Source organism: Heterocephalus glaber, unplaced genomic scaffold (assembly GCF_053883595.1).
Source record: "Heterocephalus glaber isolate CG9 unplaced genomic scaffold, H.glaber_assembly_v1.0 deba00001550, whole genome shotgun sequence".
In the NCBI taxonomy this organism is placed as follows: Eukaryota; Metazoa; Chordata; class Mammalia; order Rodentia; family Bathyergidae; genus Heterocephalus; species Heterocephalus glaber.
The window spans coordinates 7,693,337-7,720,459 of record NW_028258343.1 but is presented as its reverse complement, the minus strand read 5'-3'; the positions used below and the strand labels follow the sequence as shown (position 1 = coordinate 7,720,459).

The 27,123-nt window shown below is 36.3% G+C and overlaps 1 protein-coding gene and 1 pseudogene across 1 annotated transcript; one reads left to right on the top strand and one right to left on the bottom strand.

Moving 5' to 3' along the window:
• Positions 1-3,214: 3,214 nt before the first annotated feature.
• Positions 3,215-4,819, bottom strand: LOC101710913 (beclin 1-associated autophagy-related key regulator-like; annotated as a pseudogene).
• Positions 4,820-10,217: 5,398 nt separating this feature from the next.
• Positions 10,218-22,792, top strand: Nmbr (neuromedin B receptor). The gene is made up of 3 exons (XM_004846052.3): positions 10,218-11,352; positions 18,307-18,655; positions 21,301-22,792. Exons 1-3 carry the CDS (start codon positions 10,931-10,933, stop codon positions 21,700-21,702), a joined length of 1,173 nt encoding a protein of 390 aa, XP_004846109.1. The 5' UTR covers positions 10,218-10,930; the 3' UTR covers positions 21,703-22,792.
• The last annotated feature ends 4,331 nt before the right edge of the window (positions 22,793-27,123 follow it).

Sequence of the window (27,123 nt, the reverse complement as noted above, 5' to 3'; positions counted from 1 at the left end):
TGTGAAAAATGTTTAGCACTGTTCCCCATTAATGCAAATCAAAACAACACTAAGGTTCATTCCAACTTACTCCAGAGTGATTGTCTTTAAGAACTCAAAAAACAGCAGATTCTAGGAAGGTTATAGAGAAAAGAGAAAACTTCTACACTAGTGGTAGAAATGTAAACTAGAACAACCACTATGGAAATCAGTACAGAGATTTCTCAAAAAACTGAATTTTGGGCAAATTTATAATCACATTTATTCATAATTGTAGCATCATACAGGGTAGTTTTACTGACCAAAAATCCTTTGTACTCCATTTATTCATCTCCCAAGTACTGATTTTTATTGTGTCCTTAGTTTGCCCCTTTCCAGAATGTCAAATGTCATATTTTTGGTAAAATACCATATGCATTTTATGTATATATATGTATTTATACATATACATATATACACATATATGTATATTTCAGATAGCCTTGGCTCACTTTGTTTTATGTGCTTTAATTTTCTCCATATTTTTTCATGGCTTGAAAGTGTATTTCTTCATAGTGCTGAATAGTACCCATATTTCCTTATCTGATCTACCATGGCTTATCCATTTCCCTTTTGAAAGACAATTTGATTGCTTTTGTGTTTTGACGATTATGAATAAGGCTATGATAAACATCTATATGCAGGTTTGTATGTGGACATGAATGCTGGAACAACCCATTTCCAGGGTATGAAGACTGGTCCCAAAGTGCTAAGAGACTAAAGAAAGAGAGGCAGAGAAATATAGAATTGCATAGTGATATTTTACTGAGGGAAATTCTAATTGAAGCATGGTCCTTAGTATTAGCTAGACCACTTGGATCCTCACAATTTGAGTCAGATAGTGGGGCATATAAATGAGTTATGAGAAAAGTGACTATCTTCTTTACTTTTCTTGTTTCCGAGACAAAATACTTGATGCCCAAAGTCAAAAGGGGAAATGTTTATTTGGCTCACAGTCTGTAGAGGTTTCAGTTCATAGTTGGCTGGCTCCTAGGCAGGGTGGTATGGCAGAGGGGCGTCATAGAAGAGAAACAGCTCATGGTAGGCAGAAGACAACAAAAGCAAGCAAGCAACCAACTACAACTAGCAGTGAGCCTCTTCCTGTTCTTTATAATATATCCATCACCTTTAGTCCTAGCACCCTTAATTCTAACACTGCATCATAAATCAGTCCCATGCTCTATCTAGATCCATCCACCTCTGAAAAAGCCCCATCTCTGAGCATGTGAGGCTTTAGGGGGACATCTAGACACAAACCATAACAGGGACTTTATTGTAGCAGGGCTGTACCTGGTTTATATTAAGCTAACATCAGAGACAGTCACAACCCCGGAGATAGAGTCTGACTATAAAACTCCACATGCCAGTACAATGGTTTATTCTCTTTCAAATTTTCTGGGAAACTGAAAAGAAAATATTGGCTAGGGTTTTTCTGGGAGCAATCATGGTGGTAATGAATCAAGATAGCTGCAGTAATGTCAAGCTATATTCATTCAACATACATTTTCAATTCCTTTGGATAAATACTAAGGATGGCAATTTCTGGATCACAAGGTAGGAATATGTTTAGTTTTCTTAGAAATTGCCAAACTGTCTTCTAAATTTTGAATTATCACTATCAATGAATTGAGAATTTTCATTATTTCAAATCTTTAGTATTGTGCTATCAATGATATGGATTTTAGCTACTCTAATAAGTGCTTACAGATAGCTCATTGCTATTTTAAGATGCAACTTCCTAGTGACATGTGTGCCTTTGTTGTGAGGAATCTGTAAAGTTTTTTTATTTTTTTCATTGGATTGTTTGCTTTTTGTTGTCGAGTTTTAATGATCCTTTGTATACTTTTGATATCCTGAGCTGTAAGAGTTCTTTGAAATATTTGTTATATTTTGGTATACCAAAGAATTCTTTGGAATATTTGGTATAGATCCCAGTCTGAGGCCTGTGTTTGCAATCTTTTGACAGAAGCTTTTGCAGAGCAGAATATCTATCATTTGATTTCTTTTGTATAGCATAAGTTTTACTTTTTGAGTAAGTAAGTATAAGTTATCAATTATCTTTTCATAGATTATGCCTTTGATGTTATATTTAATAAGTCATTGTCAAATTGAGGTCATTTAGATTTCTCCTTCATAATATTCTAAGAGTTTTATAGTTTTGTGTTTAACATTTAGGTCTATGATCCACTTTGAGTTAGTTTTTGTCTCTAGTGTAACATTTGTGCCCAAATGATGATATCAATGATGATTATGATTTTCCACTGGGCTATCCAGTTGCTCCACTATTTGTTGAAAAGGTTACCTCTGTTTCACTGCCTTGCCTTTGTTCTTTTTTCAAAGACTAGTTATATATATTTATGTGGGCCCACTTTTGTGATCTCTATTCTGTTCTATTGACATATTTTTCTTTAGGTTTACCCACATCCACACTATCATGATTACTCCAGCTTTCTAGTATGTCTTGAAGTTGGGAAGGGTCGGTCCTCCAATTTTGTACTTTTCCTTCAGTGTTGTTTTAGTTATTCTGGGTCTTCTGCATCTCTATGTAAACCTTATCAGTTTATTGATATATATCAGTGTATTGATATATATATATATATATATATATATATATAACCTTGCTGATATTTTGATTGAAATTGCACTGAAGGTGGGAAAAATTGACGTCTTTTTTTTTTGAGTTTTAAATTATTCCTTGCTGTCAGAAAACTGCCCCCTCCCAAAAATAAATTTGTTATTCTAAAAACAAAATAAATGAAAATTTTCAAATCGCCTGCTGTTTTTCTACAAAACAAAAGGCAGAATAGCAGTTACTGTGTTCCAAGTCATTAAGAATCACTTCCTGTGATTCATCCAACCTCTAGAAATTAGTGTCAGCGTCACAAGAATGACACTGACCTGGGTCTGAGGGGCCTGGGACCCAGAAGAGTCCAGATCATGTCTCCCTTCATGGAACTGGCCACACGCAGGGTTCTGCCGTCAGTACTGATGTGGGCAGACAGCTCTCTGCACCCTCTGTTCTATTACCATCAGCACGTGGGTCACCATCATAGGCCACCTGGCAAGCAAAACTGCTTGTCTCCCTGCTGAAAACAAACAATCATTTTGTCTCCAAGCACTGTCTTAACTAATTAAAAAAGTTTTACTAGGGAGAGCTTTCTTGATGCAGACTTGGCATGTGTTCAGTCCATGCCCATTAACGGCTTCCAGTGTAAGCTTTGAACCAGGAGGCCACTGAGGCTGCAGCAGAGGAGATCATTCTCCCTGCGTTGCTTCTTGAGATAGGTGGGGACATCCGGGTGCTCTGGCTCTGGGAGATTTCCACAGGCTGGGAAGGGATGTCACAAAACTGAGGGTTTGCTTGGCAGGTTCTGCCAGTCTGTGCCCAAATCAGTTTCCTCATTGCTGATGTGCTCATCTCCACTCTCATCTGCTTCTCCAGTGACTCCAGGATCTACAAATTCCATGGACTCCTCAAGGTCTGCTCGCACTTCAAAGGGTCCTGACCTGCCCAGGTGCTCTGAGCTTGACCTGACCAGGTACATGAGATTCATGTGCAGTGGTTGTAACTGATCAAATTTTACACGCTGAGGAAAACAAAGGTAAAGGATATTTATGTTCAGTTTCTTCACTCTTCGAGTAAACTTCTGTTTGCTGAGATTTTCACCACAAAATTCACTGTTGCACAGGTTTTAAGGAGATTGACATTGAGTGTGTGAGACAAAATGTTGACCAGCTGAGTGCACAGTGCAGCACTGATGGTGTCGGCAGGGCTATTATGCTCCATGTCAGGCCCCTGCATTGTTTTCTTCTCTTCCACCCAGCTGTAGTTGGCAGAGTGGTCTCCAGTGTTCAGCAGGCTTATCCAGGGCCCTGTGATGCTGATGCTGGTATCCCTATTGTGGTCATCACAGACCCACTGCCCCGAGAGGTATGTCGTCCTCCGGGCTTCGGCAAACTTGCTCACAGTGCTGGAAGTCGTGGCACTGTCGCTCTCTGAAGACCCATCTGCAGCGTCTCACACCGGTCTTTACTTCCTCGATTGGAAAGATGACAGAGGTGAGCTCTAGAATGTGGGCTCACCGAAGGTCTGCAAGACGCTCATAATGACTTCTGAAGTCAAGAGTTTTTTTTCTACCAAGTCACCCAGTTTTCAGTTGTGCCTCTGAATCTTCTCCTTTCTCTCTTGATGCTGTTGTGCTCGACTATAAAGCTTCTGGTTCTTTTCCTTGGTTTTGAGAAGACCTTCTGAATCTGAGCACATGCTATTTCAAAAACAGTTTTACAGACTATAGGGTAGCAAGCTTTTTGATCCATGAACTTGAGTGCAAGCATCACTTCTGAAATCCACTGCTTTGTAATTCTTTGCAAAACTGTGCCAATGGGGTTTTTCTTGATTTCTTCGTTTCCTTTACATATTGTTTGTTTCAGTTGTTCAGTCCTCATCTTGTAGGACATCATTTTCCATCTCAATTGATTTGTTACACATTTTCTTTCCACAGCTTTTAATACTTCTTTTTGAAATTCTTCTCCCTTGCTCTTAAGTTGATTTAACCTTTCCTTCTTGTCAATAAACTTGTCCCGGTCGGTCGCGGCTGTCCAAGTAGACAAAATCGCTGCTCTGGATGCACTTGGCTCAAGTCAGCCGCTGGCGAGTGGTACTGCACAGCAGACATCGCTGGACGGCCACGTACAGCCCCTCTGCATCGTCCACGGAGTTCACCAGGTCCCGCGCCAGTGGCCGGGGCCCACGGCCAGGAACGTCGGGAGCCAGCGCTGCCTTCCAGCTGGGAGACACCATGACAGCCCTGGAAAAATCGACGTCTTGAGTCTTCCCAGTCATGGATATGGAATATTGTCTCCACTAATTGCCATTCTTCAGTTTCATTTATTAGAGTTCTCTTCATATAGCCCCTGTACCTATTTTGGCACATTTGTACTTAAGCACTTCCTTTTGGTGTCCTAACATACGCGTTTTTGATGTTTTCAAATTTCAAATTACACTTACTCATTGATGGTATATAGGAAAACAATTGACTTTTCTAAGATTAACTGTGTATCTTGAAATTCTCTTATAATTGCTTATTAGTTGTAGGAAGTCTTTTTGGTTGTTGTTGACTTTTTAAAGATTTTCTACATAATTATGTCACCTGTCTTCCCAATCAGTTCACTCATTTTCTTTTCTTATTATATCGTCTAGAACCTCTAGTACAATGTTGAAAAAGAATGGTGAGAAGTAACGTCCTCTTCTCTTTCCTATCTCAGAAGAAAACTTCTAGTTTCACAATTTGGTAAATCTTTTTCATGTTTTCTCTGCCTATAATTTATTGACCTTTCTGGATATGAGAGGTTTTAGTTTGAAATAAATACAGAAAATTTGGGACCATTATTCCTTCAAATATTTTTATTCTATTCTTATGTCATGAATATCTCTCATGTATATATCTATCATGAATATCTATCCTGAATGATTATCATTCAGGAACCCAATTATAGGTATATTAGGCTACTTAAAATTTCCCGCAGCACAACAATAGTCAATTAGCAATTTTGAGTCTTTTTCTTTCTGTATTTCATTTTAAATAGTTTTTATTACTACAAAATCACTATTTTTCTTCTGTCATATTCTATGTACTGTTATTTATATAGTTTATATTTCATTACAGTTTTTCCTCTATATAAATTAAATGTATTTTAAAAATATTTTCTTTGGTTGCCCTTAACATGCTAATATTTTCCTCTTTTTTTAAACACATGGAATAGTTTTATTTGCATTTATAATATTTTCATCTACTTACTATATCATCTATACTATTATTATTTTAATTTCAATTAAAAGATTTTTGTTTTTATGTTTAGCTGTAGTTTTCTGCTTTGAAGGGAAGAGCAGAAAAGCTCTTAGTTTGTCATTAATTTTTCCCAACTATAGACATAATACCTTTCTGAATAATCTACCCGAGGTCTAGTGTATCAAAAGGTTTTTTACCCACTAGCTTATAGGAATATGATTTATTTAAAATGTTGATTGACTTGTGGATCTTGTTCCTTCAAAAAATTTGGTTAATTATTTCCCATGCATTTACAAATAGTACTGAGCTGAAAATGTAACACGGAACCATTTGTGAATCTCCAGGGTTCCCATTCTATGCAGCTGTCTTTCTCTAGTACTCTGCCACACAAATTCCATCCATCTTGGGCTGCCTGACAGGCCAGATCTAACTGTAAGTCAGGGAGACTGCCCCGCTCTATCTGGTTTCCTGATCCCTGTCTCTGCCCTGGAGACTGTTCTCCAGCAGGTAGTTGGAGTAACTGTAGAGCTCATTTTATGTGTTTACTGTATCTGAGAAATTACTGTTGTGCTGTAGATCTTTCAAAATCTGAAAACTATTGTTTCATATATTGTGTCTTTTGTATTCTTTTTATGTTTTTTATGTTATTTCATAAATTCTTAAAGGAGAAATCACTCTCTATCTCCTTGATCTCAAATATATTATTTAATATATTTCCTCAGCTACTTTTTACACACTCGCCTTTAATGTGCTGAAATTCTAATGGTACATGTGATTTTACATAGAGTCCCAATTTTATACCTTGCAATGTGAACTAGTTTCCTCTGTACTTACTTTTAAGAAATCTGTATTTTTTCTCTGTTGATTTGCTCCAGCACACTTTTAAAATTATATATTCTTATTCATATCTACTTCCAACTGTCTTTAAACTATCTAGTCTTTTTCATTGATTTTATTATTTGACAATCTCATTTTGTCTTTAGTATTAGAGTTTTGCACTGGTGTCTATTTTCTTTCTAACTTTATGTTTTCATTTCCTTTTAAGTTGTGATAGCATTGCTTGGAGTATTCTTACTGTGTTAAATAGCAATTATAATAGTACATATCCCCATCTTGTTTATAATCTTAGGTAAACCTACAGAATGTCTTTATATGTATATTTGGCTTTTCCTTCATGATACCTTGAAGGGAGATACTTAGGGGCAGATGAGGATTATGAAATCGGTTTAAATTTCAGTTGTTCATATTCACTTATACATGAATACTCACATCAATAAGTCTGAAATAGCAAGAATATAGTTCTTGATATTTTGTGTATCAGGGCAATAAAATATGTAATGTATATTTTATGAACATTGAATCCCTCCTGATTAAAAATATATCCTTCAATTATACAGTAATCACATTTTTCTTTATAAATTTTAAAATGAAACAATGAGGTATGAAAGATACTGGATTCAAAATAAACTTAGAATATGGTTTTAGTGAGGTCTTCTGAAATTAAGCAAGTTATCTCACTTCTATGAGTCTTAGCTGTGTTATGTGTACAATTAAGACTTAAATTTCTAACTCAGAGTGTTTGTAAACATTACATTAGATGTGAATCTTAAATAGCATATGGCACATTGAAAAAAATAATTTCTCTTTAGTAGATGTTTGCTTCTGATGTGTACTGAAAAATGAGGTAATGCTCATGCTCTTGTATGTAATTTTGTGATGTCTCTAATAGTTACACAGTAATAATTTTATAACAACTTTATCAACTAATCATGACATTATCATTTACTAAAAATAGCCACTAGCAGGGTGTAGTTGTGCATGCCTGTAATCCCAACACTCAGGAGGCTAAGGCAGGAGGATTGCCTTGAGTTTCAGAGCAGCCTGGGCTACATAATGAGTTCAAACCCAGCTTGAGTTACAGAGCAAAAACTTGTCTCACCAAAAACAAAAAAACAAAAAATGGTCATTGTGCTATCATGAATGCTAAGGTTTGAACCAATACATATAGATATACTTAAACTGAAAATAATTCTGTATAGTTGCCTTATTTTTTCAATGCCACTCAAGTAGATATTTGTTTTTTTATTTGTTTGTTTGGGTCTTTTTTGGTAGCGGGGATCGAACTCAGGACCTTGCACTTGCAGGACAGGCAGAGGCACCACTGAGCTAAATCCCTGGCCTGATATTTGTTAATTTAACTTTTGAACTAAACATTTTTCTCTTTTGAATGGTTAAGATCATACAAACATGAGCAAAGGAGAATATAGATATTTATTTAATAATTTATATTTCATAGTAATTTTATATAATTTATATTTTATATAAAATATATTAACTTGGGGTTGTTGCAGTGTAAAAGTTTGAGACCTGAGCTGGGCACGGTGGTGCACACCTGTCATCCCAGCACTCTGGGATGGTAAAGCAGAAGAATCAAATTCAAACCCAGCTTGGGAAATTTAGCAACTGAATGAGACTCTGTCTCAAAATCAAAATTAAAAAAGGGCTGAGCATGTGGCTCAATGTGAAGGACCTGAGTTCAGTCTTCAATAATGAAAAACAAATTTGAGAACTTTCACAATTTAGAAGACTGCCTTTAGAAGCTTACTTTGCATAATGAGATGAAGTTACAAGGGAAATTTTAAATAACTTTGAAGACAAAATTTCTAGAGACATTTCAATTTATATGTAAATTAATTTCATTGGTGTATATTTAAAATATATAAATATAAAGAAAATAGCCTTATATTCAAATGCATGTATGTGAAAATTCTAGTTAGCCAATTTTAACTTTATAACAGATCAGTTTAAGAAAATCAAAAAAGTACAATAAGAAATTGTAATTGAGTCACAAAGCAAAGAAATTAATTACAATGGAAATGTGTTGTCTAATTCAACTATGATGAGACAATGTTGTTCTTGGTAGTTCATGTCTGAAACAGTTGCCATGTCAGTGGTGTGCAAATGTATGCCTTCAATCTGCTCATGGATAGGTCATTGTAGGTGATGTTTGACTAATTTCCATGTTATTGTACAGTTTTATTCTTCAATAATTAAGAGCTAGCCGAAGGTTTTTCAAAATGAAAAATGTGTTATTTAGCTAACTCAAGAACCAGACACATCCTATTTAGCGTGGTTATCAAGCTGGGCATGGTGGTACACTTCTGTAGTGTAGCTATTGAGGAGGCTGAGACAGGAGGATCACTTGAGCCTTTGAGTTCCAGACCAATCTGGTCAAAACATAAGACTGTATCACAAGAAAAATCAGATTTTTGTTGAATTTATACTCAGGGGTGGCATTTGTCATAGGCATATATACACTCAGCATTAATAGATGCTATGAAGCTAGTTTCCAAAGAGGGGGAAAATAGCTGGCAAAACACTGTAGTGGAAATTATTATTTCTAATACAAGTGAATATATCACTGTGACTAGAAAATTCACACCTGGGGTTTATTCAAATGTGCACCAGAAGACATGTAAAGGAATCTTCATAGAAACCTTATCTAAATTGCCTAAAATTGTGCCAAATTGTAATGTTAATCAACATCAGAATGGAATAATAAACACAAATATATTTCTAAAATAAAAAATAGTAATGAAAAATGCTACACAAAAAGCATGAGTAGCTCCAATAGATACAATGTTGAGTGAAAGAAGTTAGACTGGAACGTGTAAGTAGGGTGTTCCAGAGCTACCAAACTAACTTGTGCTAAGAACAGGCAGGACAGTGGTTTACTTTGAGGGTTGATGGTTAGCTTTCTCATTGTGAATGGTGGTAAGATTGAGCAGTAGGAATTGTGCGCTTCTGTGTATTGCAATTCCATAAAATATAAATGTAAAAATAATATGTCTACTCTAGGTGGGAGTTTCCATACACAGTGAAATCAAAATATGCAGTCGATGTTTAAATTTTAAAAGCTTATAACACTAAAGGGCACATTGACACCAATCTACCTCAGAATACTCTCCTTCAAATACACTCAATGTCCTCTTTCATATAAAACTTTACACACTGTTGCATTGTGGTTGGCTTGATATCCTGAATTGATTAGAAGCTTTTAACTTTCTTGGTCATTTTGCCTTTTGGAGGAGCCAGAAGACTCATGGTGCTAGATCCAGGCAATAGGGCAAATGACGATGCATTGTAGTGTTTTTATAAGCCTTTTCATTGGATGGCACTGGGGAGGAGCATTCACCATATTTTTGAACACACCTAATTTAGGCACTCACGAAAGAGGGCTTCCGGATCGATTCAGAAAGTGGCAAGAATGATGGGTTAAGAGTGTTTGCAGTGAGAAGTGTTTTTAGGGAGTTGTATGGCAATGTCTCGTTTACTGTAATAAAAATTTTAAAAAATACACATTTATCGTATATTTTGATCACGTCTCTTATGTGGGATAAGCAAAGAAGAAGATAAAAAGAAGAGTAGAGAGAGGGTCTCTTTCTTTCCGTTTTCCTTTGTGCCTCTTCTGCTTCCTAAGCTGAATGCTCCGGCCTTGGGGACTTGCCAACTTAGCTCTGCAGCCCTCAGAGATTCACAAACTTCAAGCGCAGGGCTCCTCCGCTCCGAGGAATGGATGTGTGAGGGGAGGCTGTGTGAGGGAGGACTCAGCTCCCCTCCAGTGCCGCAGCAGAGGCGGTGGAAGCAAGAGCGGAGTCGCGGGACCCTGGAGTGGCCGCGCCCCCCGCCCGGTCCCAGCGTTTCAGAGGCTGCTGGCTGGACAGCTCCAGGACTACTTCCGCGCCCCGGTCCTTCCGGCCGGCAGGTTCTTTTGCTAACCCCACCCTGACGGAGCTGCGCTTTTCAAAGGGCTCTTCGCTTGCTCTAGACGAAAACGAACCGTTAGAGAAGGAAGGAAGACGCGACTGCTCTTTTTTTTCCCTTAAAAAATTAAATCCCGAGCTAGCAGTAATATAAGCCCATCCAGATTGGAGAGCCAGAGCGTGGACAGACTTTGCACCGGGTCCCGATCTATTTGGGACGCGGCGGTGTGACTTGCTCCTCCCAACAGTGAAACTTGCCAGGGCAGAAAGGAAACTGATTAAATCCAGGTCGCGCGCGTTGCACTTTTGGGGACCCCGGGGCTCCCGAGAAGTCCAGCGGAATCTCAGGCAAAGGACACCATGCCTCCCAAGTCTCAGTCCACTCTCGCCTACACCGTTGGCGGGAATCTGAGCAGTTTCCTTTCCGAGGGCTCCGAAAAGGATTTCCTGCCCGGCTCCGACGGGACCACGGCGGAGCTGGTGATCCGCTGCGTGATCCCGTCCCTCTACCTGCTCATCATCACGGTGGGCTTGCTGGGCAATGTCATACTGGTGAAGATCTTCATCACCAACAGCGCCATGAGGAGCGTGCCCAGCATCTTCATCTCTAACCTGGCCGCTGGGGACTTGCTGCTGCTGCTCACCTGCGTGCCGGTGGACGCCTCGCGCTACTTCTTGGACGAGTGGATGTTCGGAAAGGTGGGCTGCAAGCTGATCCCGGCCATACAGCTCACCTCCGTGGGGGTTTCCGTGTTCACTCTCACGGCCCTGAGCGCCGACAGGTGAGAGCACGGGTCGTCTGGCAGTGGCCCGGGACAGGGGTGGGAGAGAAGTTTTCCTGGAGAGCCCGGCCTGGCGGAAGGGTGCTAGGAAAGGCTGGACCGAGGGGGAGATAGGGAGAGAGTGATGTGGGAGGAAAGTAAAGAAGAAGGGACTGAGTTGCGAAGATCTGAAAATCCTTGTTTTAAACACAAAAATGAATTCACATTCCCATGGCATATCCTACGCATTCTGTTCCCACACACACTTCGGGAACCTAGCTTACTGATTTCTAGAAAAGCTATAGAATAAATATGCAAGGGTACTAGTATCTTGTGGGACCTTCTCACATGTCCCTAAACCCTTCAAGTGTACTTTCTTTAGGAAGTAGGCTACTGCCCTGGAAGGGAACAATGACCCCCTTAGTACTGGGGAAATATTTAATTTAAAAATTTAAATAAGGGGAAGCATCTTTTGCACGTGTGAAGTAAATGTTATTTATTGATGTGAAAATAATGAGGATAATAAATGTTTTTCAGACAGACGGGATATCCCACTCTTCCTGTTCAATATCTGAAGTCAAGTGACACATTTTTTTTTTCAAAGATGGGAACTAAAGTTTGATATCCTGAAACAGTACCCTAAAAGTGCACCATTGATATCTAGTCTATTTATCATCTATTCTAGCAATGTTAAATCCATTATCGCACCCAGCAGTTCAACCTGCTCAACCTTGTGATTTTTTTCAGGTGTTGATACTGAAGCTCAGGGAATGTAAATCCTCCTGGAAAGGCCAAGAGAGAGATCCAGGCCTCTGACTGAGGTCCAGTACCACTGAGCTAGACCGTCTGTAGTCATGTTTTGGACATGTTAGCAGGAGGGAATGTCTGGGTAGAGGGGGAGGAGATAAACACCATTAGTTGTCATTGTACGGAGCTGTGGTTTAATTTCTCTGGGAATGGAGGGGGTGCGGCAAGCTATTTAGCTAAACAGTTTAACTTGGATAATTAAGGTGGTGCTCATTCTCCTCTTTAATTTACATCTTACTAATGAAAAAAATGAGTCTGGCTTTGAATGCCCAGGTATTTACAGTACTAGTCTTATGTTGCTTTGGCATTGAAGAGTTCATCTCTGTTGAAAGAATGACTGTGTTCAGTGGAGAGGTTGCTTATTTATTTTTTAACTGTGATTCATTCACTTTAGTTCATGTAGTATACCCTCTACAACTACACTCCAAGAAAATCAGGTGACTTGTGAGAATTCTGCATCTCATTTTATTTATATGGCACTATTCCTATCGCCATTTGAAAAGTTTTCTTTGAATTCCAAAACTAAAGTGTGATTTTGTAATGTAGCTGCCCCACTTCAGGGACCCATTTTAGTTAGAAAGTTAAAAAATTCAACTTAATGATTAAAATAGAACTGAATGATTAGTTATCATGATAGTTGAAATTACAACCATTATGCTTTAATTTTTAAAACATGACATTATTAGCAAGATCCAGAGCTTTAATTTATTTCACACAAATTTTCTTAATCTACAGTATTTTCATGGAGATACAGAGGTAAATATAACCTGGTCAACATCAGAAAAATGCTAGCCCTCATATATTTAGTTACTTGTTTGATTTCATATGCACATTGTATGCTTTGTGAATACAGAATAGATAGTTTTAATCATAATGATAAAGGTGGGATGTTGCTTCTACTTGAACTACAGACTTAGTTTCAACTTATTTCAAAGAAATCTAAGATAGCTAAAAAATAAAGATATAAATGTGTAACAGGAGTGAAAAAAGGAAGAAAATCAAGGGTAAGAAAAATAGAAGAAAAACAAGGCTTTTACAAAATGTGAACAATAAAGTTTTCTGAGAATTTTCTAGTTGCAGGTTCAATAATAATAATAATAATAAGCACTCATTGTTATATTTACATAAACATAGAAACAGGGTCAGTTATAATTCTGCACCTAATTTATTGGTTTATTATTAAATAATGGTTGTATTTCACTGCAACAAGTTAAGTGTCTTTTACTCATTGATCTCAACCACTTCTAGCTTATTTCCCTTTCTCTTCTCCTTAGAAGGAACACCACATTTTGACTTAGAAAGGTGCCATGTAATTCTTACAATGAATAATATTGCTGTTCTTTAGATACTACTTTGTGGGCTTTGAAGATTATTAGTATACCTTAATCTAGAACCGGGATACACTCCAAGAAACAAGGGAATGCACTGGGCTGCATTAATGGCACCTGGGTGCTAACCCCGCATCTATTATTTCCAGATGTTTTACTTGGAGAAAGATGACAGAAACAGTCCAAATCACATGGCAGTGTTTTCCCACTTGCAAAATAAGAATAATACCTTTGGCATGACATGGCATATTGTAAAGGCAGAAATCTTATTCTTCAAACACTGAATGGCTGTTGGGTTTCAGATTCTTTCTATGCAGGTATCTAAAGTGTACCAATTGTCTTGGACAACATACGGGAAGCTTGTGGCAAAGATGAACACTGGTGTGCTCAGTCCTCTTGAAATTTTCTTTCTAAACTCAACTTATATTCTGAATCACCAGAAAACTTCAGTCCACGCAGAACCTTGCATTTTAAAGTTTCTGCATTATTGAATCTGGAGAGAATCTAATATTATTTATCTTTTTTTCAGTTCTCTTAATGATTCTGAAAATTGGTGTATTGAGGGTATTGGTGTATTGAGTCTGTCTCCATTTCCTGCCATCATTCCTGCCTCAACCTAGTATCTAAAACTCCTACCCCATTCAACCACAATTTCTTTTAATAAGTGATCTCTTTCTTACTCAGGCCATATTTTTTTCATTAATTCAACAGCCATTTATTGAAAACCTACTATAGGCCAGGCATTATGCTGTGTACTAGAGATACAGTAATAAGCAAGACTTCTCCATTTATTGTCATATATTTTACATTTGGACTACTTTTTTGGCAAGATACAATAAAATGTGATAAGAAAAATGTATGGATATTATAACAAAATGCTTGTGAAAATGTGGAGATGGAGATTTTGAGACGTGATGACATTCTAAAAGGTAAAAATTATCTAATTTTTTTCATTTTGTATTATGATTAAATTTATGTATCTCTTAAAATAAAATCTAGGCTGTGCACAGATACCATAGGCAAGATTCAAAATGGGAGTTGATGAAGAAATATATCTAATTATTTATACTTAATATGTGAATAGCAATATGCTTCTCTTTGCCTTTGATCATTCTTTTGTGTTCAAATTTCAAATGTAACTTATTATGCTACAGGATCCAGTTAAATGGGTTTAATGCTAAGATGTACCCTTCCATTTTATATAAATATTTGAAAGAAGCATGATAAAGTATGCTCTCTTTATAGGCCCTGGATGGCTTTAATTTCTGCTTTACATCCTTCAAAGATGCACATACAACACAGATTAGTGTCTAACATCCTCCCTTGATAACTGTAAGCTATGTTTCAGTACCAGTATTGACACTTTAGTAATCTTATTTTCAACTGTCATTTCTAGTTTTGCAGAATTTGCAGTACTGCCCTTTTATTCAAATGTGTATTCTAAGACTGTTTTTGAGATCTAGCCTCCTGTTCTTAACAGAGGTAAGTCAAAATCTCCCCTTTAGATGAGGTAGGTCTTCATTATTCTTTTCCTACTCTTCTGCTAAAGGTCTTGCTTTCCCTAAACCAAGAATTTTGTATCAGTTGCTGGCAATCTTATCAGAAGTTATTGATTGAAATTTCCCAACATCATTTATGGATATTATACTGCCCATTCTGACTACTGTGGTTGGGATGTTTGCATCCTCCCTAAATTCATAATTTGAAGTCCTAACCCCCAAATTCTCTTGTTAGGTAGTGGGGACTTTGGAAGGTAATTAGGTCATGGGAGCAGGGCCCTTCTGAATGAGATTAGTGCCCTCATAAAATAAACTGCAGGAAGACCTTACTGGTTCTATTGCATGGAGAGACAGCGAGAAGTATCAGTAATGAGAAATCAAATCTGCTAGTACCTTGATCTTGAATTTTCTATTCTCCATGATTGTGAAAAAATAAATGTAGTATGTTCATAAGCCACCTCACCTTGAGAATTTTGTTATAGTAGTCTCAAGTAATGAAGTAGTCCTAGACTTTAAGCCTCTTTTAGTAGCTGCAATAGTATGCGCTTAGATTTTGGGTAGATAAGTCACATTTTCCTTCTCCTTTGTAAACATATGGAGGAAGCTCAGAATGCCTTTTGTGATTTTTGGTAATCTAAACACAAGCCTTGATCTATTGTTAGTGATCACCTATTGATCCTTTCTTTATAATCATCAACATAAAATTAAAAACAATATGCCTTTTAGCACTTTGCTTTTACTTATGAATTATCAATCAATAATTATCTAACTTTATGGAAGAAATTTCAGTACAAAGAGACCAAGCACCAAAAACCTGGAACTATGCTAGAAAGAGAAGATTAATTTTTTTCTTTATTAGTTCCATAGATAATATGCCAAAAAGATACACACATAATATAGGAATAGAATAATATGAAAAAGGAATGGTTTGAAGGAAAGAAAAATGTTTGAGAAAACAAAAACATCATATCAGAAATTAAAAGTTACTAAAAAAGGATGAAAGAGAAAACTAATTAGCTTAGAAAATAAAACCAAGAAGAAGTTGTAGAAATACTTAGTAAATGTCAAACTAAAAAAGAAGCACTGAGATTCAAGAATTAGATTTCCAATTACCCAGGTTGGTGGTAAAGAAACATTTCAAACATAAAATAAATTCAAGTAGGTGGAAAATTATGCAAATAAAAAATGAACAAATATTGACTCTTGGAAAATCAGAAGTGTTTATAAGAACATCATCATAATATGCTGCTGAACTCTGTGGTACACAATATTTTTGTCATAATATTGTAAATTGACTATACTTAAACACAATTTAAGTGCTGAAATCAGGACTTTGGGCATTGGGGGAGGAGAGATCGTAAGTAAAGACAGAAAAATCTTCAACTACCATAACAGAATGCCAATAATTGATATTTATATTTCAAGAAACAGTGGTAGAACTACATTTCTGTGAAATATAGAGAAAATGATATGGAATTTATTATAATTCATGACTAGGATATGAGGTAAAATGAGGCTTCTATTTTTATTTACAAGACTCAAGGCTCTCTTATTTTAAAAAATGAGTACATATCTAATTAAAAAATAAAAATACCTCACTCTAGCTTATTAACTCCAATTGTTCTTTCATTTTCATAAGCGCACACAGTTGAGAAGAATAAGAGAAGGGAACGCCTGCCTTTTTTTTTTAAGCATGGCCTCAATTTTATTCCCTTTGTTCAACAGTCTGGAAAGGGAAGGGGCCCAGGAGTCAGGGCTGCTCCTTAGGATCATGAAGCAGGGAGTCTTTATTGATCACCTGGGGTGACAGATTCCGAATGCCCTCTTCATGGTCCTGATGTCAAAAGGATGGAGGGGGGTTTCCAATGGGGATTCCAGGCCTCTCACCATTCATCAAGTCTGCTCTTCTTAGAGTTAAATACAGCAAGGAGCAGTCCCTGAGGATCCGGGGTGGGTGTTTTCAGAGGTCAAGAGAAGGATGTCAAGCTGTCTCCGGCCATGGTGTGGGGGAGGTCAGGGATCCTCATGCCTTTGGGTAAGTAGATCTCAGCATGACACTGCCAAGCCTACTGGCCTCCCAGGCTGCTCTCAGCCCTAGCGGCAGAGGGGCGAGGTCTGACCTGTCACTCTACATAGGGAATGTGGGAATCTCTTCCCGCCTACCACGTTGCTCTCTGTCCCCACAGTGGGTGGAGTGAGTCTCTTAAGATCTCTCATCTTCCATCAGATGAGGTCCCGGTCCTCCCCAAACTGTCAAGAGGGACTTCTTGGGTCACTGAGTGAGCTCTTCCACCATATAGGCGACCTAGGAGAGATGCATTGTACCTGCTAAGTTTAGTGTTGAAGGCCCTTAGTGTTCCCTTCTTTACTTCCCATGTATTTCCTGTGTCGTGGGAGGAAGTCCTTCTAGACCAAAACACGAACTTTCCTTCCCTATGGAGAGTTTGAAAATAGCACTGGGGACAAATCAGGAGAAAGAGAGGCTTCCCTCGGAGTGAGGTTGAGGGGGTGAGCTGTTCATCTCCAGAGGGAAATAGAATTACAGATCCACAGAAAAAGACCTTAACTGGTGTCAAGTGGCTTAAAATAAGCTGAATTTTTAGAACATCCAGTAAGTTAAGTATCTGTAAGGATGAAGTATGGCATCTTGGCATGGTAAGGATTTTCTAAACTTTTTCCTTTAAAAAAACTTGGAGCATACAATGTTTATGTCCCCACTTTACAAATGAAGAAAAAGCCAGAAAAATGGTTTTCCCAAAGACATCAGAGATGAGATAGCTCAATTTTGTCTGACTTCATTTTGTTACCTATTGAAGACAAATATAAATAACCTATTTGAAGACAAATATAAATAATCTGAGGGTCATGCACAAGTTTTGTTTGCTTGCATTCTTATTACCTTACTTATGAGTGTGACTGGGTTAGCTATAGAAATTTTAGATTAAAATTTCTGTCCTGGAGTGTGAATCCTTTATTACTAATGGTGTTTCATTTCCAGTTCTTATGAAAATTCCAACCTGGATTAGTATCTAAGATTTATTGACATCCTTGGGAAAAAATGTAGGAGGTACCATGCTCAGAAGATGTAGGAGGAAGCCATTAGGATTTCATTGTATTGTATTGTGGGCTTTTAATATTTTACAGATATTGTTTGCAGTTGTTATAGCAATGATAAAGTTTTTGGAAATAAAATTATTTAAATAAAAATTCAATAAATGATATTTATTAGTGTGTGTATATTTAGAAAAAGAAATCTATGAAAAAGGCAGGTAAGTGACCACGATTTGGGAGAGTTTTTCTTTCTTTTCAAAAGAATAACTTGGGACGTATTGTCTTCCTAGGTACAGGGCCATTGTCAACCCCATGGATATGCAGAAGTCGGGCGCTGTACTGTGGACTTGTGTGAAGGCTGTGGGCATCTGGGTGGTCTCTGTGTTGCTGGCAATTCCCGAAGCTGTGTTTTCAGAAGTGGCACACATTAAGAGCTTGGATAATAGCAGCTTCACAGCATGCATACCTTACCCTCAGACAAATGAATTACATCCAAAGATTCATTCAGTGCTCATATTTTTGGTCTATTTCCTCATACCACTTGTTATTATTAGCATTTATTATTATCACATTGCAAAGACTTTAATTAAAAGTGCACATAATCTTCCTGGGGAATATAATGAACATACCAAAAAACAGGTAAGCTTGGTAGATGTGTGTGTGTGTGTGTGTGTGTGTGTGTGTTGAGAGTGTGCTGCTCAGAATCAGAAATTGGAATTTTGCAGTGTATTTTATGGGCTTCCTATCCCATGAATGGTGAGGACAGCATTGGGCTTGCACTAGTCTTAACTTGAAGGGATTTTGGAAGATTTCTAATATGTAGTTTCTTGTCCTGCAAAGGTCTAGATGATGGCTTATCTGCCATCTGGGGCTGGGTTGTGACTTGGAATTCCACCATTAGAAATTTAATGTACCTGAAGGATTTTATTTACATGCAAGAATGTATGCAAAGATCCACATCATAAACTAGAAATTTTTACATATTGAATATAAATATATTTAATCATTGTTGCTTTTCCAAATATCACATTAAGGATAAGTGAGTATGATAGAAGGATGCAGCAGGAAATACCTAAGGGCATTGACTGGGATCTGGAGAAGAGATTTGGATGGAATATCAGAAAGGGAGGTCCTGGGAAAAGCAAAGCAGCAGAAATTGAATGAGTGTGATCCTGAACTGGGTTGATTGGAAAATACTTGGCCTGCTGCAAATGTATAACTTTCCTTATAAAAATTATATACCCATTGATATAGTTTTTCCTTCCTTAAAGAATAGACAGTATTAATTTCAGGTAAAACTAATTGTGTTTATCTACAAAGGGACGGAAATAGTGTCTTTTGGGAATATATGTAGTTGATCATTTGTGTATTCGTAGCAAAGAACTTCTAAAGGGTTTTGTCTGTGCAGGAAACCAAGGGGTACCTAATTTGAAGCCAAAAAAAATTACTTGGATGTAGATAGAGTAAAAGTCTGCATCCTTGTGCCCTCTAACAATTGCAGAACCTGGTAAAATTTTCTTACATGGAGTAACCTCCCTTAATTGATAACCATAGACACCAAGCTCCATTTCTGCTTTTAAGATTTGAAAAAGTCAACCAATCTTCAAAGAAATGTTTGGATACCTTAATAGATTTACTCTCCAAATATTTGACATTACTGCAGCAAAATGTTCAGGTTATAGGCTCATTGTGCTATTTCTGTATATAAGCAGTTTTAAAAAATTTAGAACCTTGTAATTCAATTTAGATATTTAAGTTTTGGCTCTTGGTTTCTAAAGTTGAACTCCTTTCACTCACATAACCCCTTCTTCTCCTATTGATTTTCCCCATGGCTTTCGTTCTGCCTTGTTTTTGTTAATTTCTCTTTGGGGCCTACAAACGCTGGCTGGGTCTTGACATTTGTGAAGAAATCATCTGAAAGTTACTAGCCTGACTGTATGTTGGAATCTCCAGATATAAACTGCTATGAAATTCTCACAACCATGTTCCACCTGCTTGGGGAAAACACTGTTGAATAATGAACAAATTTCATATATGACCTCCTTAATATTGCAAGGTTATCTGATTTATGTCGTGGGGTATGTCTGGACCACTACATTCTTCTTTTTAGTGTCAACTTAGTTCCAATCCTAAAACCTCTCCAGTCTTCTCTAGAATATTCTAGTTGATGATCCCAGAAAATATCATGATGACTACTATTAGTGTCTTTTGATATTACATTTTCACATTTGTGTTGCCTTGTATAAACATTTAAGCAGACTAGGAAAATAGCTAAATCTTGGACTGTAGATGTTAGAAAATTACTCTCAGATAAAAAAATATTAATTTTAGACATTTGAATTTTGTCTGTCAGATCCCTAAAGATCTTCTTATAAGGCAGTAAACACAGTATGTAAATTTTATGAAGGTAAAAAACTGTATTTTTATTGGTAAAAGTAACCCAGCATAGTAATATTAACAATGTCCAGTTCTAGAATCTTTTTCTGGTTTATGTGATTCAAGAATTTAAATCTCAAGTGCTGTGTGTATGTGTGTGTGTGTGTGTGTGTGTGTGTGTGTGTGTATGTGTATGGAGTAAGGCTTTAAAGAGTCAAACCCTGTTTTAACAGATCATATCCTCCTATTTAAAATGCTCTGATGTATTTTATAACCAAGATACATCATGTAAAGGTACAAGATCCCAATGATAAATGTAACTGTACTGTATACCTAAAATTTACCAATAAAGTTAATGGAGTTTGATCCCAGGAACCAAAAAATAAATAAATAAGTAAAGTTAATGGAAAAAAAATAGTAAGTGTTCAAACTAAAATTAAATTCAATAAACATAGGGTTGTAGCATCTTAAAAAAATAAAATGTCCTGATTTAAAAAAATAACTATGCATGAATGTATTCTAGTTCACTAAATTAGTACACTTAATTGACATGGAAATTGTTTTTATTTCTACTGAACACAATGAAACTTTAAGCAAAAGAAAAATAGTTTTAAGTTTTGACAATTTTTTTAAGAGCACAGTTCTAACATGAACATATAGCCAACTATTAATAATTTACCATCCAGTCTTGTATAGGCTATTAAATTGTTTAAAATAGAATTGGTGGGGGAAACAAAATAGGCTTCACCAAACTCTACTAAAATAATCATTTTTTAAGGAAATAAGGAATTCTGTGTTTTGGATATATTTTCATTCTACAAGTTTTACTCTTTTTGTGACATGATAAGTTTTGGCTGTGGCTGGCTCCAAACAGTTTAAGCCATAGAATCATTTGCTTCTCTTTACAGATGGAAACACGGAAACGCTTGGCTAAGATTGTCCTGGTCTTTGTGGGCTGCTTTATCTTCTGTTGGTTTCCAAATCACATTCTCTACATGTATCGGTCTTTCAACTACAAGGAGATCGATCCATCGCTAGGCCACATGATTGTCACCTTAGTTGCCCGAGTTCTGAGTTTTTGCAATTCTTGCGTCAATCCATTTGCTCTTTATCTACTCAGTGAAAGCTTCAGGAAACATTTCAACAGCCAGCTATGTTGCGGAAAGAAGCCCTATCCAGAGCGATCCACCAGCTGCCTGCTCAGCTCTTCAGCAGTGCGAATGACATCTCTGAAAAGCAATGCTAAGAACCTGGTGACCAATTCTGTTTTACTAAATGGGCACGGTACAAACCAGGAAATGGCACTGTGATTATGGCTATTCAACTGACTACTTGAAAAGAAGGCACTAACTTTTCTGTTTCTTTTGGGCAGAGGATAATTAATTGCTCTGGTTTTACTGTTGCTCATCCAGTTCATTAGACTATTTCATGATTGACTCAGAGAAGCTAAACATTTTTCTCTGAAGGGAGCCTTACATTGTAACAAGTAATATGTATATTCACAGAAACGCACATACATCTCATTAAAAGTGACTGAAAAGCAATTTAATATGTGTAGAAATCAATATTGCTTTAAGGTTTTGGCAGTTCCTGGAGCAAACTGTAACATATTGCTCTTAAACTTGTCTTATTTGGAGCATAAAATTACTTCTTATAGGCTAAATCATTTAATGGGACATAATATTCAAGCCCCTATTATTTGAAATACAAATCATATTTTCCTGGTGGACAAATTTTTTCATAACTACTCTATGTTATATAATAAAATTCATTATATAATCTTGTACAGCTTAATCGTATGTGAATACCATTTATTGTGGTATTTTGTGTGATTACTCATAGTTTATTGAAATAGCTTATGTCTGTTGACTTCTATGTACTGCATGTGATTAAAACATACGATGACATTTGTATTATGAATTGTAAATAAGTGTCATGTACAAAGGCTTACCTTATGAATGTAAAACAGATTCCAAATTGCAAAATGATGACTCAGAAACTTGCATGTCCATATTTGTATACATTGTTAAATCCTTAACAATTGGTTGATTCTGTATAGATGTGATAAGATCTGTAAAATTCTTTTGAGTTCTCATCCCGCCTTGCAATAGCCAGCTGACAAGTGTGTGAGATTTCAGGCAAATTTTCTCTGTATGATATCACGTATTTTTTATGAATAAATGTCCTGATTTGTGTCAGCAAAAATGCAACCACGATCTTTATTAAATACTAAAAGCTACCCTCGTCTTAAGTATGCATCAATAAGTCTTATATGAATCAGTATGTTTCTTTTTCCAAATTTACTGAGATGACCCTGTTAGTATATTAAGGTCTTCCTTTAACAACTCTAATTCATACTATTTAGATGGGAACTATTCAGTTGTATATAGCAATTGAGAAAATAAACACAAGCAAATTGTTTACCATATCTGATAATAATAATAATGATAATGAACAATAATAAAATATTTTGTGTTTTAGGCATAGTCCAGAAGCTGTATGTTTATTATCTAACTTAATCCTCAGAATAGTCACTGAGGTGAACAAGGGAAAGATCATATTTTGACAGGGTGTGAAGTTACCTAATTCAGAGAGCATCTTTATTCAGGAGTACACAATTTTGCAAATTAAATGAAAACTTCATGTCATGTGAACACTGTGACAGAGACTCAAATTTAGGCTTCATTAGCTTCATTGTAAACTCAACTGTGAAATATCTTATTATATATATATTATTTAACATCTATATTTTATAGATTAGGAAATTGAAACACAGAACTATTAAATAACCCTAAGAATATTATTTGGCCATGTGGAAAAGTTGGACTACAAAACCAGATGCCGTAGCATGGTGCGCACCCTTTACCCCACCACCACTGAAATGTGGTTTGAATACTTGTTATTAACCCTTGGGCTAGCTGAAGATTGACATATTATGAACTCACAAATACATTATTCACAGGTTTTATATATTTTTGAAGATTTAATAAATCTTCAAAATCCCATCAATTGAAACCTAAGGACCACACCTCCAGAATAAGAATTCTTGGCTGATGCAGAATCTTTTTTTTTGGTAGTATTAAAATGATGGCACATAAACATGAAGACTGTGAGGTCTATTCATATATATCTTGTATGATCCTTTTAGCTTAATATATACACACATATATTTTGCATATATATGGAATATGGAGCTTTGCAATATAGATGCACACATATTTTGTGAGACATACATGTTTATGATACCATATTTATGAACAAAACTAAAAGGATATATGCATATACTAACTATAAATTTCTGATAATTTAGAGTTTCAGAGAATAACGGCGCTATAACCTGAAATCAGTTTGGTTTGCAACAATGAAAAATATTTATTAATGAAATATGAAGAATTTTTTACTTACACATATTTTATGAAAAAAGTGTTTCTGTAGTGACAGTTGAGTACGAATGGCACCGCAGATTTCAATTTTCCTTTTGCAAAATTAAGAATCTTAATAATAAGCACATATCTGAACATACAATGTTACCAAACTTTTGGCTCCATTTAAAATTTTCCTTCTGGTAGTTTTATATTGATACTGAACTCAGAATTTCTTTTAATGTTAAGCGCATGCTTTTTAGAGATTTAGTCAATATTTAGAGCTCTTTTTAAAAAAGAAAGCAGATTGAAGATTATCAGTGAAAACTATTTAAAATTTGGCTGTTGTACTCTACTGCTGGGTTGTGATCCTAGTCACTAACTGTGAGAACCAGTCACTAACCAGTCACTAACTGTCAGAATTTCTCATTTTCAAGAAGTTTTGTAAAATTTGTCATTTTATCAAATACTCTTTCTTTGGAACAAATACCCGAGAGTTACTACTTTGTGTCTTAGTTACTTTTCTCATTGCTGAGACAAAATGCGCAGCTCTCAAAGTTAAAGGGAGAAAAGGTATATTTGGCTTACAGTTCATAGAGATTTCAGTCCTTAATCAGCTGGCTCCAAGGCAGTGTGGCTTGGCAGAAGACAAACAGTTTACAATGGCAGCTAGAAGGTAGCAAAGCAAGGGAGCAAGGGTAGGGCCCTCAACAGCTGCTTTCTGCCTCTTTTATCTTCTGTAGATTACTTAGGGCAGGTAGCAGGCACTCACACCCTCAATCCTAGTACCCTTGAGCCTGGTATTGTACCATGAATCAGTTCCCGAAAAAGCTCCACCTGTGACGGCAGTGAGGCTTTGGGAAGACAAGACATAAGCCATAACACTTTGGTATATATATTACAATGTGGGACCACACTATATATGTAGAATAATGAAAGCAAATATTTAATAATTGAACTTATCATACACTTTCCGAGTCAAACAAGACTTCATGCTTTACATAAATGTACCCACAGGTACACATATGTGATTGAGTTCATATTAAAATTTGATATTGAACTTTGGCATTTGTTAAATTTTTATGTATGTTTAGTCTATTCTTAGAAATATTTATACAGATCATCTTTATAATGTTTGGACATGATTGCTCCATTCTACAATTGTACAAAAAAGAAATGTATTTAATGGAAACTGCATTTTGAAATTTGTTCTTTTTCTGAGGTGGGGCTGTCCAGTACTGTGCTCTTTCTGGATGCTGGGCAGCAGCTGGGAGCCACAGCCTCCAGTCCACCATGACTTACCAGGCTAAATCGGCAATAGTGTTCTCGGCAGTGCACTATACTAAAATTATGATACATTCAATACTTTATTGCAAAATCGGCCTTTTATTGAATGGTTTTTCTCAGCTTTACTCTATTGTAAATGTTTTAAATATATTTAGGGTAGGCAAGGCTAAAGTATGTTGTTCTGTAGGCTGTGACTTAAGTGCATTTTTGGCATATTTTCAACTTACAATAGGTTTATCAATGGGTTCATTAGCATATCTTGTAGTTGGAAAAGCACCTGTAGTGTCTGAAGGCATTTGAAGATTTCACGGCTCTTGCTGTGGTTTAAATGTGTTCCTCAAAGTTCATGTGTTGAACATTTAATCCCTAGTGCACCAGAGGACCTTTAAGAGGTGATTAAGACTTGCCCTCAAGAAGTGATTAAGCTCTGGCCTCAAGAAGGGACAAATACTGTAATCCTGGAACTAAGTTCATTAGCACATCTTTACGAGGATGAGCTCAGCTTCCTTCCCTGTTTCTTGCAGTCTGTCCGGCCCTGTTATGCCTTCTACCAGTTTGTAGTGCGGCAAGGTGCACCATGACAGATGGGACGCCTTAATCCCAGAGTAGTTTAGCCTCCAGAGCTGTGAGACAAACTTCTGTTATTTAGACAGCCAGTCTGTGATATCCTGTTAAAAAACAGACTAAGACAGTTCTTATTACCAATTATGTCAAAATAAATCAGAAGACCACCTCAAATCCCACCTGAACTACATAGTGAGTTCAAGGCCATCCTGGAATCCATAGTGAAAGTCTGTCTCAAAACAACAAAATAAGCAAATAAAATAAATTATTCCTAAATTTATCTGTGAAATGCACATGGCAGAAGTAAACCAATCAAATTATATACATTATTTAGAAGTAGAATAAAATTGCCAACTCTAATCTATTAAACATACATTGATTAAAATAGATCTATAAAAAGATAATCACTTACTGATTTGTATAATTCTGCCTTGTAGTATCCTATGCAATATTTCAACAAATATTTCTGAAAAATACATATAACCTGCTAATATCTATGATAATAGTGAAATTTCACCAAGTTCTTATTTTTAATGTAGACAATAAGATATGCCATTGTACATGAATCTCCTTTTTAAATCAGGAGTTGTTTGAGCAAAATACAAGAAGATGGGATCCTTTGAATACTTGGGACAACAGACTATTACCCCTCAATTGTCTTATTAGTAAGATGGGTTAGCAATATTGTAAAGATTAAATTATACAATGCATGTTACATTGTCACAGTGGTTAGCATAATACTGTATTAAGTATTCCGTGAAAGTAATTTGGAAGAAAAGGTCCAAAGGAGAAGGGGAAATGGGAGGGGTAGGGGAAAGGAACAAAGGGAAAGGAATAAATATGAAAAAAGGAAAAAATGGAAACAAAATCTTTGCAAACAGGGAGGGAGGAGGGGTGAAGGGAGGGCAAGGGAATGGGGAAAAAATAAGAACCAAGACATATCATGTAAAGGTACAAATTCCCAGTGATGAATGTCATCATATTGTATACCTAAAATGTACCAATAAAATTAATAAATAAAAAACTGAAAAAAACCCAATAAAAAATAAAATTATCTTTCCTCCTGTAATAAAATAATTAAAAATTGTTAAACACTTACTATATGCTGAACATAGTACTATATCCTTTATATGAATCATCATATCAGTTGATAAGGCAGGCATAGTCTAATTTCCAGCCGATGTATAAGGAAACAAAGGGTTAATTAGCAGATAAGATATAGAAGGATGAGATTATTGTTGAGCTTTTATCTGTCCTTAAATTTATATACAGTCATGCATTAGATAATAACATTTCATTCCATGGACTGCATATATTACATATGCTGTAAGATTATATTCCTTAGTAATATCATTGCCCTCTTAGTTTGTGTATGCATGATCTGGGGTGTTTGTACAATGATGAAATCATCTAATGCTGCATTTTTCAGAATACATGCAGAAAATATTCACAAATTTCTAAGAAATGAAATGCTTATACCACTAGGCTGATCTTAAAATACAGTAGGCATATGTTTTT

Bases quoted from the DNA above. Each gene is read 5' to 3' on its own strand.
- Nmbr (XM_004846052.3), top strand. From the start codon at position 10,931: ATGCCTCCCAAGTCTCAGTCCACTCTCGCCTACACCGTTGGCGGGAAT. The intron at 11,353-18,306 runs GTGAGAGCACGG...TTGTCTTCCTAG, and splicing joins ACGGCCCTGAGCGCCGACAG to GTACAGGGCCATTGTCAACC. The intron at 18,656-21,300 runs GTAAGCTTGGTA...TTCTCTTTACAG, and splicing joins ATGAACATACCAAAAAACAG to ATGGAAACACGGAAACGCTT.